Genomic DNA, 14,181 nt, shown 5'->3' on the forward strand with positions numbered 1-14,181 from the left:
TGCTTCAGTTGCTTTCTTAAAAAGCACTTCCAAGTATATTAACAAGAAGCACTTGAATTTTTTTCCAAAAAATCTATGAATGTCTAACAAAAGCGCTTTTAATGAAAGCGCCACTAAGCAAAATCGCTTCCTAAATAAGCACTCCCAAACAAGCCCTTTATCTATTTTGGTCTCAGATCTGCGAAGGATCTTGGGATTGAGAAAGAAAGAGAGAGTTAGAGTGGAAGAGAGACAAATGACAATTTTTTTTTGCCTTTGATAATAATATTTAGGGTTAATTATAATTATATACCTCAACTATATACCACTTTTCAACTTGGTATCTCAAGTTCAAAAAGTTGTATTAAGGTACCCAAACTACGAAATCGTGTCAGTTAGGTACCTCCGTTAGTCTGGCCGTCAAGAAGGCCGTTATCTGATGACGTGACACACGCGGACCAACCACTAAAAAGCTTTATGTCAATTTAGTACCTCAAATTTACCATGCTTTTCAAGTTTATACCTCAAGTTCAAAAATTTGTAAATAAATAAATGTTTTTCAGTTTTTATCTCAACTTCACTCCAACTTTTGACCCATCAAATCTCCACCAAAATCATCAATCTTATACTTATTTTGAAGCTACGAATCTTCTCTTTACAACCATATAAAATTGCAAAAAGAAGTTATGAAACCCGAGATAATTGGTCACAAAGTAGGCTACCCGAAACTGCCAAATTTTTCAAACAAATTGGCAATTTTGGGTAGCTTAATTTGTAATCACTTATCTCGCGTTTCATAGCTTCTTTTTAAATTATTTCTATATGGTTATAAAGAAGAGATTCATAGCTTCAAAATGAATATAAGATTGTTGATTTTGGTGAAAATTTGATGAGTCAAAAGTTGAGGTGAAGTTGAGATAAAAACTAGAAAATATTTATGTATTTGCAAGTTTTTGAGCTTGAGGTATGAATTTGAAAAATATGATAAAATTGAGGTACTAAATTGAAATTAAGCCTTTTAATAGTGGGGTCCACGTGTGCTACGTCATCAGATAACGGTCTTCTTGACGGATAGACTAACGGAGGTACCTAATTGACACAGTTTCGTAGTTGGGGTACTTTAATGCAATTTTTTGAACTTGAGGTACCAAGTTGAAAAGTGATGTATAGTTGAGGTATATAATTATAATTTACCCTAATATTTACATCAAGGACATTATAGATATTTCAAATTGAAAAAGGGTTAGAAAAGTAAAAATTTCACAAATGGGTTAAACATAAAAAGGGTTATTTAGTAAATTTCTCATAAAAATTGATAGGGTATCCGTCTATTCAAAATATTCCACCTTATCGCGATCCCAAATCTTACGCCGTCTGCAACAGCGAATAGGTACGCTCTCTCTCCACGCCTAATTTCTTACATCATATTCCGTGTTTGGTTGCTGAGAAAGTCGATTAAAGCTCCCGAGAAAATTGAGAAAGAAGGAAAGAGAACAAGCCTGTGTATCTTATTTATTTTGATAGCTGTTTTCTTCTCTTTTATCTTCGTCAATTATCTCGGCAACCAAGCAGGACATTACAAGCGTAGGTTTTCTGTGGTTCCTTGCATTGTCGAAGTTTCGGTTCATCTGCTTTTGTTTAGTTTTAGGGTTTCTAAGAACGGTGCGAATGGAGGCTTTGGCTGATTGATCTTTATTAGAGTTTTGAACTCCTTGAATTGAAGGACGGTATAAGCTTTTAGGGTTTGTGTGACGTTTGGTAATTGTTGGGCAGTAGGGTATTGATGGCTGATCGAAACACTGCGCTTGCTAAACCAATATGGATGAAGCAAGCCGAGGAGGCGAGGCTCAAGAGCGAGGCTGAGAAAGCGGCTGCGGCAAAAGCTGCTTTTGAAGCCACATTCAAAGACGTGGATAAGAGCCGAGAGAAAGAGGTGGTGGCTGGATCGGATAGTGAATCTGAAGAAGCTGAGGACTTGGCTAACAAGCCTATTGGGCCGGTGGACCCCACAAAGTGCACTGCAGCTGGGGCTGGCATTGCGGGTGGCACAGCTTGTGCCCCATCTTCATTTATGGTAGTGACTAAGGACTCTGATGGGAGGAAGGTTCCAAATGGTGGTGCGCAGATTAAGGTGAAGGTTATGCCGGGAGTGGGAGTTGGGGGAACGGAGCAAGAAGGCATGGTGAAGGATATGGGTGACGGGACATATACGGTTACTTATGTTGTGCCAAAACGAGGGAATTATATGGTGAATGTGGAGTGCAATGGAAAACCCATCATGGGTAGTCCATTCCCAGTGTTCTTCAGTGCAGGTACTTACAGTTGCTAAGCTTTTATGTATTGATGCTAATGTGATTACTCAGGCATTATTTAAATGTATTGCAGGTTGATTGTTTATGAGTTGGTAGGTGTTTCCAGCCTATGTGGCTTATAAGGCTTCTAGGGTGCACTTTTCTAGGAAAAACCTGAAAGATTAAAGGCAATAAAACTTGAAATCACAAAGAGATACAAAGAAACCAAAAGATCCTTTCCTAGAAAGAAAAAGCTACCGAAAGGGGGGGGGGGGGGTGGGGGAGGAGGGTTATTTTCTTTGGTTGAAGGACTATAGTTTATTTCTCTCACTCCTTTGCAAGAAGTATTTCTGATTGAATATTCTTACCTATTCACATAAATCTATAATTTTTCACGAGTTACTGATTATCTTCATGACATAGTCTTTTAAAGTTTTTCTTTGTTGTCATGCAGGTACTACTAGTACTGGAGGACTGCTGGGGTTGGCTCCTGCATCTTCATTTCCAAATCTAGTTAATCAAACCATGCCTAACATGCCAAACTATTCAGCTTCTGTTTCAGGGGCATTCCCAGGATTACTGGGAATGATTCCAGGCATTGTTCCTGGTGCTTCAGGGGGGGCTATTTTGCCAGGAATTGGAGCCTCTCTTGGCGAAGTTTGTAGAGAATACCTTAGTGGTCGGTGTGCCAAAACTGATTGTAAGTTGAACCACCCACCTCACAGTCTGCTAATGACTGCATTAGCTGCAACAACCAATATGGGTAACGTCAGTCAAGTGCCTATGGCACCTTCTGCAGCTGCAATGGCTGCTGCTCAGGCAATTGTTGCTGCGCAAGCTCTTCAAGCCCATGCTGCTCAGGTGCAAGCACAAGCTCAGTCAAACAAAGACTCTTCTGGTATACCTCTCTAATTTTGTTTGGCAATGAATATAATATGATTTATAAGTTGCCAGTTTCTTACTTCTATTTCTGCTGTTTTAATTCTTATTTTAAAATGTGCTTTCTCTTGTTTGCAACTGTGAGGTTTTGATATGTGCATATTATTAACTTCTTACTGCTGAATATTGATCTTTTAATTAGGGTCACCTGACAAAGCTGGGAAGGCTGATGTGTTGAAGAAAACGCTTCAAGTTAGCAATCTTAGCCCACTTCTCACTGTGGAACAGCTGAAACAACTTTTTAGCTTTTGTGGCACAGTTCTTGAGTGTACCATCACTGATTCAAAGCATTTTGCTTATATAGAATACTCAAAACCAGAAGAAGCAACTGCTGCTTTGGCATTGAATAATATGGATGTTGGTGGCCGTCCTTTGAATGTTGAGATGGCAAAATCACTTCCTCAGAAACCAGCTATTGCGAATTCTGCACTAGCTTCTTCATCTTTGCCCATGGTGATGCAGCAAGCTGTTGCCATGCAACAGATGCAATTCCAGCAGGCTTTGCTTATGCAGCAAACTATGACTGCTCAACAGGCAGCTAACCGAGCTGCAACCATGAAGACAGCAACAGAGTTAGCTGCAGCTAGAGCAGCAGAAATAAGTAAGAAACTAAAAGCTGATGGAGTTGATGTTGAAGAGAAGGAAACAAAAGAGAAATCTAGGTATGTTTCATTGCTAAGAAATGGTCACTTCCAACTGCTTTTTGTCTGTCATACTTCAAAATCAAGAAATATTTTAAATGTTGCAGCAACTTCTTGGTATCTAATTTATGAAAAATCATGTGGTTCTTAGATATTCATAAGCTTATAAACTGACAAACTCAGGAAATACTATGTTTTGGGAATCTGAGGCCTGATTTGTGTTGTCCCAAATTTTATACATGAAGTAGTGTCTGGGGTATGGGGTTCAAATCCCCTCAAGGTACCTACCTAGCTACTTGTTAGAGTTTCTTGCCTCCTAAAGATTGTAGGGTTTGGCAGGAGGCCCCCGTTTCGAGCCCGGGTCCGCGAAGTGGGTTTGGGGGATTTCTGGGTATCCAAAAAAGAACATACATGAAGTAACGTCCAACCCGTGTGATTTTAGGGTTTAGGGAATTACCAGCTTTCTTTAATAATTTATATTGGCCAAAAGTTCCATAAAAAACTTTTATTTTATGAAAAAAACATTTATATTTAGATACGAAATTTCTTGCTAAAGTGAGAAATACATATATGTATATATTTTACTTTTGGGATTAAAATATAAAGATTTTGTTACAAATCTTATTAAAGTTTTAAGAATTAAAAATATTTTGTACAGCTAAAATAACTAAAAAATTATGTTAAAAGAAGGGATTTATATATAATTAATATACTTATTAAATGTCAATGCAAATATAATGGTAGAGTGAGAAAATATGTAAGAGGAAAAGGACTAACATAAACAAGAGAGAGGGAGAGGTCTTTAAATTTTTATAATTAGATTAAATAAATAATTGCAATTTGAGTGCTTGCGGATTCCATTTTTCATACTGAACTGTTGAAGTTTCAATTTAAATAAATGCAAATGAGAATATTATAGGCTAACTCAGAACTATACAACAAATAACCAAATCCAGACAAGTCATTGAAAACATCACCATATTATCTCTGGAATAGAATTTTCAGATTTCTTTTAATCTTGAAAACACAAAACTAAATAGGGTTGGTCTCACGAAATATTACTTCTATAATTTGTATGATCTACATGGGATTCTGCTAGTGATCCTACATTGGCCTTGAAAGCTATTAGAATGCCAATGTAAGAACAACGTGCAATGAAAGCATTCAATTGTTATCTTTATTCAAAATCATTTAATAAAGATAATATATAAATACGGTATAGTTATTGTAAGAACTAATAATAATATATAAATATATAGTATAGTACTAAAAAGTTTTTCAACAATAATAAAGATCAAATCAGATTTGGATATTATCAGTGAATGAACTGGTTTACTTCGCACAAAATCATTGGTTTGTTTGTATTCTATGTAAGAAAAAATAATTATGAATAATTTTTGAAGATTTGTTACTTATAAGCAAAGGGCTTTGACGATTTATGTAAAATAATTGAAGATTTAATCATATTTTTTTGTCGTTTCTTTTTTAATGAAATAAATTAATAAGATAATTATGACACTATTCGACTTTGGGAAGTCACTGGTCCAATCATTGACCGTCTAGGCCTTGTTTGGGACACCAGATAACAGTGAGACTAGACAATTAAATTTGACAATAATCTCTAATCTGTTTGGTGCCATAATTATGAACCGGACTAACATTTCTTTAGAAGGATCTAGTCCCAAATAAGCAAGGACAACAAACCTACTCTGAGAGGTTGGTTAGATTATACCGGACAAATTTCTCCCTCTTCATTTTCCTTGTCCATTTCTGCTCACTGTGTTCTGTGAAAAACCCCCTTCTGTGATCTGTGACCTTGAACTAAGGGTCATCACTATTTTCATGCTATTTAGTAAAGGAGTCGTCACTATTTTCTTGTGCTGGAGGCTAAGGGTTTTCTGATGGTGGATTTGGGGGTGGCAGAGATGAGTGTCACCCTTTACTTGGCTGCACACATGAATTTTTGTATGAATTGGGTTGTCAGATCTGATTTGAAGCTATAGGTTTTCTCTATTTTTTCTCTTTAGTTGGTGATGATGCTTGGTATTTCTATCACTCTGGTTGGGTGGTTTTTAAGTTTTTTTGGGTGAGATGAGCAGTGGGTAGACAATTAGAGAGAAGTTTCAAAAATAGAGAGTTTGTAGATGATGAGATTACTTCCTCTTGTTTTCTTCTTCAACAAACAAAAATGGGTTTTGTTGCTTGTGAGTTGTGAGGAATTGTACTTTGTTTTCATTGTACTCCAATGGTATTTGATTAAGTATTGCTTATTGCATTGGTTTTTCTTTTTAGTTTTTTTTTGGCATCCTTAATGAGTTTTCTGATTTCGTTTTCATTTGAGCACTGGTGAACTATAAGAGAATTTACATAATGCACATATTTCTTACAAATTGCTCTACCAATTACCATTTCTCCTTCTGGGAAGAGGTGGGCACTTGGTTAGCCAACAACAAGAGATATGTTGCAGTTCTAAATTGGTTATTAATTTACCCTGGGGTGTGCTCTAGTGGAAAGTATCATTAAGGCTCAAAGCCATTTCTCAGAATAACTAATGTAATTGTTTCTGGTCATTGTTAGTTGTAGTTTTGCTTGGTTGTGTATGCTTTTTGTTAGTTGTAGTTTTCCTTTAGTTGTTTCTGGGTCTTCTAGTTTGGTACAATATATTTTGTTGTTTTATTCTACTTGGTAGATGTTGGGTTCCTTTGTAACTGCTAGTGTAGCTATGTAATTATTTTGGTGAATAAATAACTTATTCTCAGAAAAAAAGAATTGGCGTATTTAACTCTCTCTCTCTCTCTCTCTCTCTCTCTCTCTCTCTCTCACTAAAAAATTTAAATGTCAATGATTTTTTAAGAGTAATGTATTTGTGTTATTTTGGTTGAATGACTATGTATTTGTTTGAAAGTAAACCTATATTATGTATTTGTGCTAATTTTGATGTATGCTTGCTTAATGCATAACAATTTTGTTTGAGCGGTAATTAAAAAATTATATAAGAAAATCAAATATTTGAATTTGTATGATTTGAAATTAAAAAATAAGTACAGTTCAGTCCGACTCTGTACCAAATGCAAGACAATTTTATGTAGCTCATCTGGTTTCTTAGTCCGCGACTGTTTCAAACACAAGACAATATTAAAACTATTCCTATCATATTCAATCGAGTCCAATCCAAGGTAGCAAATGGGGTCTTAGTTACTGTGGTTGGGTAGCATGATCCTGAAGGGTATTGGCACTGAGATTATTCTCCATCTCATATAGTTTGCAAGTAGGAACTCAAGTCTATGATTAACAGATTTCTACATGAAAGTGGTTGTCATGGGCATGAGTTTTGGGGTTTAGTACCTTGTAATGGTTTCCTGTATTTGTGAATTTTATTTGATTTTATGCTAAAGTTATTTCATTGTTGACAAGCACACACCTGATCATGGATAATCTTTATTTGCATAATAGGAAACCAGATAATTCTGATATAATTATATTGAACAAAGGGCTTTTGCTTTTTCTCCTTATAGACATGGTTTTAATTGAAAATAGTGTTGCATTGTTTTTAACCAAAGTACTTTTTTGCTAATCAATTGCTCCTTTTACAGGTCTCCATCACCCGCTCGTGCAAGGTCCAGATCCAGATCAAGATCACCTATCAATTATCGCCGAAGGCGGAAGTCTCCTTCTTACTCTCCTCCATCCCGCCGCCCAAGAGATCGTAGATCCAGATCCCCATTTAGGTCACGCCACCATTCAAGCTATGACAATGACCGCCGGTTACATAGAGACTTTAGGAATGGTGGTGACAGAAGTAGAAGGCGGGATACAGATAGATCACATGATCATATTTCATCCGCCTCAAGGAGAAATAGGAGTAGGAGTGTTAGTCCTCGAACAAGAAAATCACATCGAGTTGATTCAGTGTCACCCAAACATCGACGAGAAAGTTCTCCACGTAGAGCAATTCAAGATGCTTCTAGATCACCAGGTCATCATACAGGAAGTAAGTCATCTCCAAGAATCGGTGATGAGGACAAATCCAAGCACAGAAAACGCTCTAGGTCAAAATCTTTAGAGGGTAAGCATCACTTAAGCGACAAAAAAGACGAAACCCGCTATGAAAAATCAAAGCATCGAGAAAGAAGGCGGTCGAGGTCAGTATCTGCAGAAGGTAAGCATCATAAAAGACGGTCTTCACCAAGAAGCATGAATGAAAACAAATCCAAACACAGAAGGCGGTCTAGGTCAAAATCTGTGGAAGTTAAGTACCGCTCTGTTGAGAAAGTGGATGAAACAAGAGATGAAAAATTAAAACATCGCAATAGAAGGCGGTCCAGGTCAAAATCTTTGGAAGATAAGCACCACTCTGATGAGAAAACTAATGAAGTGCGGGATGAAAAATCAAAGCATCGTGATAGAAGACGCTCAAGGTCAAAATCTGTGGAAGGGAAGCACCACTTGAAGGAGGTAGATGAAGGTAGAGATAAAAAATCAAAGCATCGTGATAGAAGGCGATCCAGGTCATTATCAGTTGAGCATAAGCATGACAGAGGAGGTGGGTTGTCCCCTCGAAGCTTGGATGAAAATAAATCTATACACAGAAGGCGGTCAAGGTCAAAGTCTCCTGAAGGGAAGCATCACTTCGATGATAGAGCAGATAAAAGTAGAGATGAAAAAGCAAAAGGTCATAGGAGGAGACGGTCCAGGTCAATATCGCTAGAACATAAGCGTCGCAGAGGAAGAAGGTTATCACCCAGAAGTTCGGATGAAAATGAATTAAAACACAGAAGGCAGCGCTCTAGGTCAGAATCTTCTGAAGGCAAGCATCAAATTGATTATGGAAGGGATGAGAATGGTGATGATGAATCAAAGCATCATGACAATGGAAATGAGGACCCAGGTTCTGTGATGAATGATTCAATGAAGAAAAATGATCGGATGGCTATTTCAGTAGAAGAGGACTTTGACTCAAAGGAATCAATTGGAAATATGGAAAGAGAAGACAGGCAAGGTATTAAACTACATAACTTAGTGCAAGATCTTGATAGTGGAGGAGGTCTGGGATCACAAACTTGTAGAATCTCATTGGTTACAGAGGAATTGAGCAAACAAGAAGTGTCTATCACTGAGCATCAAGAGCTTGGCATGGCTGGTAATTTTAACAAATGTGATACATATATCAGTGTTGATTATAGCAGTAGCTGAATATTATATTTGTGTGGCTTACAGGACTGGAAGATCAAAATGATCGTGAAAATAGTTCTGGGAAGGATTACATCATACTGAAGGCTCAGAAGAGAAACTCCTTGACACCCAATGCAGATATGTTTTATGATGACCCCAGTGCAGAAGAGGAAAACATGTGAAAATATGAATGTAGACCTGAGGCTCCTTAGGATTCAAACTTATCTGTCGCTGGAGATGCTGATGAGTGTGACTGCACTGAGGAAAACTCACTCTAATTTGAGGGACTAACAAGATACTTAAACATTCTGGGGAATGAGCCGTTGCTTCTGATAGAAGGGCGATTTTTCTTGGAAGATTGCTTAGCATTTCTATTGTTATGCGGCTCTTATAAGTATACTATTTTTCTTGTTTACCTTTTTGCAGGTCCTTGTGGGTCTCTGAGATGATCTGGATATGGTTTAAGTATTTCAAGAAGTGTTCTGATATCATCTGCAATCAACCATCCAGTGTTTGTACTGAGCTTCTGTTACTAATTGATGTATGTTGGACCATACCTCTATTATTACATTGTGAATTACTCAACTATTTATTTGAAGACATATTGCTACTTTTCATTTTGTGATATTTTTCTCAAGTTTTTTTTTTTTTTTGGCCATTGATATTTTTCCCAAGTTAAGTTGGTGCATAATTGTTTTTTTGAAGAATAAAAGAATACTTGGTCTTTATAATAAGCTGAACTTTACTGTAGGTCTGTTTTTCCAAATCCATTCTCAGAGTCAGCTTGTGTCCAATGTCTACATTTTTTTGTATAAATTTTTCTTTTTCTTTTGACTCTTATTTACGTAAATAATTAAAGTATTTGTGATTGGCGTTTCTTTGATCTGGTCAGTCACGGGTCCAATTTTTATGTTTGATGGTATGGTGGGCCTGTTATGTCTCAAACACATGCAGGTTACTATGGTGATTTTGATTGGAGCTTTCTGAGATTCAGTTTGGCAGGGTTGATTTTCTCTGATGTATATGAAGGTATGCAGTCACAGATATTGATAGTTCTGCATGGAGAGCTTATGCTGTTAGCTTCTGCCCAAGTCTTGAAAGTTTTTGGGAGTTAAACACTAGTAACTTACCCGAATGTTATAAATTGGTGTCTTACTCCTTCCCCATCTTTCTTTTCTCTTTTTTTTTTTTCCCCTTTTTTTTCCTCTTTCCCTAGGACTTGTCTTGGTTAAGGTAGCTACTTCTAAGGTCGAGTGAAATCAGATGTTGCTGGGATGAGTTGCATCAAAATTCCACCATATATGGGTATGAGCAGGCCAGCTGATTCATACAATCTTTACTTAAATTCATGGTGAATTGCAAATGTTGATTTTAGCAGGTAATCCATAAAACTTTTGAGTTATACGTTCAGATATAGTTGTATCATTGGTATTGGAATTTTTCCTAAAAAAATTATTTGAATGTTAGTATTGTGCCGTTTGATAGTTGGGTGGACCGGTGGAAATTTTCATTTTGATCCATTGCTTATTGTCTTTGGCAGTTGCTTAGATTCTGGAGTTCTGGCTACTACGTTTTTGATTGCATATATAATTGCTATATGAACTATCTGAAATAATATAGCATGAAAGCATGGACCATGCTAATAATTTTTTTTTTTTAAAAAATTGTCTAGAAGTGGTACTTGTTGTTAACGTCTGAACCCCTCTCTATTTTTGTTTTTGGTTCCCCTTCTTCTCTCTAGCCCCTTTTCCCCAATTTCTTTAGGGTGAGCAGTGGATGGTTTAAGCGCTGCTGTCTTTTAGGTCTCGACGTTGGAATCAATTATGCTTTACGAGGATCAGAGTCTTATCTTCCTTGTCTTCTCTTCCCACATTTTCCCGTCACTTTAAGAGGGCTTGCCTTGCCCTAATGAAGAGAATGAGTACTGGAATTAAGAGATTGGCAGTCGTAGGTGGTCTTAAGTTGGAAACGCATTTCACACTTGATGTTGGTTTTAGCAACTAAATTCCATTTGAAATTAGTTTAGCCCTGTAATCGCTGCGTTTCTAGTTTTTCAAAGGATGAGAAAATTTTTCCTATCACAAGTGTATATATTCATTGTCTTTATCGCTTTGATCACATGACCTAACATGTGATGAAAGAGAGAGACAATAAGTATATGCACTCATTACATAAAAGTTACCTAACATGTGATGAAAGAGAGAGACAATAAGTATATGCACTCATTACATAAAAGTTTTACTCTGCTAAAGATTAGTTGATTGACCTAAATCAATGTTGATAAGGGAAAGTGTGACAGCAATTCCTTCTTTTTGTGCCTTTAGGGTTGAGGGGAAGCTTGTCCTAGATTTTATTTTTCGGCTGCGGTTAAATACAAAATAGTTTGTAATTTTAAACCTCTTAACCATCCAAAAAATTTATCTAAATCCCTACCCATCTAGAAATTCTTTCAAAATCCTCTATAACTTATAATCATAAATTATCCTTCTGACACGCGCTGACGTGCGTTGATGTCACTATAACTGAATTTTCGTGAAACTAAATATTTTTGCTGAAACTCAGTATTTCACTAAAACTAAAATCAAACATTGAAACTGAATTGAATTGAATTACACTGAAATTGAATTTTAAGAATTCAATTATATTGAAATTGAATTTTAGACATTCAGTTATGCTAAGAATTCATAATAACTTACTGAAACTATATTAAATGATACATTGACCAAAAAGCAATTACACCTTGCTTCTTGTCTTGAGCGCTATTCAATTAGACAAGACCCTTTAAAAAACTTGATATTTATTTTGGTCAAATAAAAGTCAAATTTTAAAATAGTTTGTTAAAACGCACGTCTTTAATCACAAATATTTTTGTAAATCTCCAAATTCAATTTTATAAAAGAAACATATAGTAAGAATAATTTTGAAAATTTTTCTTTTTCTCAATTAAAACTCACTATATTAGTCAATGTTTTATTTTTTCAAAATAGGGATAGAAATTGTAAAATGTCTCATTTAAATGGTTCGTTTTATAAAGTTTATTGAAATTCAAGTATAAGCCATTCCAAGTGACAAAATTAGAAAATATATTGAGAAAAAGAGTTGAGTTTTATAGCATTTTCCTTGTATTTTTATCCAAAAGTTCAGCACTTAACGATCCTATCTCTATTGTCCAAAATAGAGATAAAAATTGTAGAATGTCTCATTAGAACCCTATGTCGCGAAATGTCTAAATTTCCCCTAACAAAAAAAAAAAAAAAACATTCCTATCGACCCACGTTCTAAAGTAACATACTCAAAACCCATCTTTAATTTTTAAAGTTGGAAAATTTAATAATTTATTGAATTTAGTTTTGTGGATGAAATGAAAAAATTGGTGAAAGAAATTCACCCCCCCTCCCATCCCTTTATTGTAAGCCTCTATGAAGCTGATTGTTCTGGTTTTGCTAGGCCTAGGGTGATTTCAGACTAGTTTTGTGTTTTTTGGGCTGTTTTGTCTCCATATTACAAAAAAAAAAAAAATTCATGTGTCATTCGGTTGTCTTGCTTGCCTCTTGTTTAGTTTTATGTTCTCTTTGGTCTAGTAATAGTGTAATACGGTTGCATAGCACCATTTGGATCACACCCTTTTATCATTTGGTTGGGCTTTACTTAAGACCACAAGCCCATGCGCGTATCAATTGGTAATGAATAGGTGTGTATCAATTGGTAATGAACTGATGCACGCTTAAAATATAGTCACGACTCTTTTGAAAGGGGTGCTTTCACAACTATAAATACTTGATCAATCGCATCCAAGAATATAGAGAATGTTTGAGTTTTCCATGAATTCAAAATAGTCTTTCTTCCTTCTTGATTGAGAGAGTTCAATGTGTTTTGATCCTCTCTTATCTTGTGATTTGAAGTATAACCGTCACAATGATTGTTATATCTTAGGATACGAACGTCGATTAACCATAGTATTAGTGACGTGCGTAATTTATTTTAAGGACATAGTGTCGAACACTAATCTCTACCAAAATTAAAAAATTTTTTTAATTCGATTGTTGTCTTTAAGTTTTCATTAAATTTTATATTTAATGCGTATTATTTTATTATTAAATAAATATAGCTATTAACCCCACGTTTTCTAACATTTAAGTATTTAACCCATGTTTTTTTTCAAGACTCTTCTCAAGAAACACATATTTAAGGAAAAAAAAAATGAGATAATGGAAGAGCGCTAGTTACACGCGTCCGTGCATGTTTTAGAAAGCTAATGATATAGTTTTAGTAACTAATAAAATATTATTGGAGCTGTCCATTGCTCTTGTTTGGATTGCAAGAGTAAAAGAAAGAAATGCAGGTGTCAATTTTATTATTATTATTATTATTATTATTATTATTATTATTATTATTATTATTATTATTATCTTTCTACAAAATAATATGGATGTTAGTGTAGATCGGAAGGTCAGAACCATTTAAAATGAAGGCTGCTATTTGCACACCCCTAAATTTCTTTTTGCACACTCTTCATAAAAGAAATAAAAAAGATCAAAGGGAAAAGACTCTTCTCTCCTTCTCTCACCCAAAGCCCAATTATATTTTCTCTCTTTGCACACCCCCATCAACAGAAAAAAAAAAAAAAAAACACCAGCCCATTTCCCTCCCTCACCCCGACCAAAAAAACACACACACCAGCCCCGACTCCCAACTCTGCCGGTAACGGAATCAACGCCGGCGTGGTGCTTTTGGTTTCAGCGCCGTCGCTGGTTTTCTGGGTGGTTGGCGGGTGTGGAGAGGAAGAGGGAAGAGAGATGAAGTTTTTGGTGGGTGTCTCGTCGCCTGGTTCGTCGGCAAACGCCACCGGGCTGAGGAGATCGAGTTGCAGCGAAGGTTCGGTGGGTGGCTGCCGAAGGTAACTCGAATGTTCGGTGGGTGGTTGCCGAAGGAAACCGCCGGTTTCGGCGGATGGCTGCCGAACGAACCCGCATGTTTCGGCGAATGACTGCAGAACGGCCTGCGAAGCTCATCCTTTTGGCTGGCACTGCGGCATGGTCGTGCGAGCTGGGCAGAGCGAGGTCGGGCGTCGGCGGCGTGGTCGGGCATTGGGGCTGTGCCAGCTTGGCATGGTGGTGGGCGCGGGGAGGGTGGTGCAGCAGGGAGGAGAGAGAGAATGA

At 36.5% G+C, this 14,181-nt stretch overlaps 1 protein-coding gene across 4 annotated transcripts; it reads left to right on the forward strand.

Moving 5' to 3' along the window:
- The first annotated feature begins 1,348 nt into the window (after positions 1 to 1,348).
- Positions 1,349 to 11,220, forward strand: LOC147292515 (RNA recognition motif (RRM)-containing protein). 4 transcript variants are annotated; one of them, XR_015120494.1, is made up of 9 exons: positions 1,349 to 1,369; positions 1,622 to 2,291; positions 2,725 to 3,168; positions 3,352 to 3,871; positions 7,444 to 8,990; positions 9,068 to 9,563; positions 9,977 to 10,051; positions 10,239 to 10,400; positions 10,764 to 11,220. XR_015120494.1 is itself a non-coding variant. In XM_086232913.1 (5 exons), exons 1-5 carry the CDS (start codon positions 1,763 to 1,765, stop codon positions 9,202 to 9,204), a joined length of 3,177 nt encoding a protein of 1,058 aa, XP_086089039.1. In that variant the 5' UTR covers positions 1,376 to 1,762; the 3' UTR covers positions 9,205 to 9,632. The 4 variants fall into 4 exon arrangements, 1 of the variants encoding a protein (XP_086089039.1); XR_015120493.1 differs by lacking the exon at positions 1,349 to 1,369 and having other exon boundaries at positions 1,376 to 2,291; XR_015120495.1 differs by lacking the exon at positions 1,349 to 1,369 and having other exon boundaries at positions 1,376 to 2,291; positions 10,239 to 10,327.
- Positions 11,221 to 14,181: the final 2,961 nt, after the last annotated feature.

Source organism: Dryas octopetala, chromosome 2, assembly GCF_963921425.1.
Source record: "Dryas octopetala chromosome 2, drDryOcto1.1, whole genome shotgun sequence".
In the NCBI taxonomy this organism is placed as follows: Eukaryota; Viridiplantae; Streptophyta; class Magnoliopsida; order Rosales; family Rosaceae; genus Dryas; species Dryas octopetala.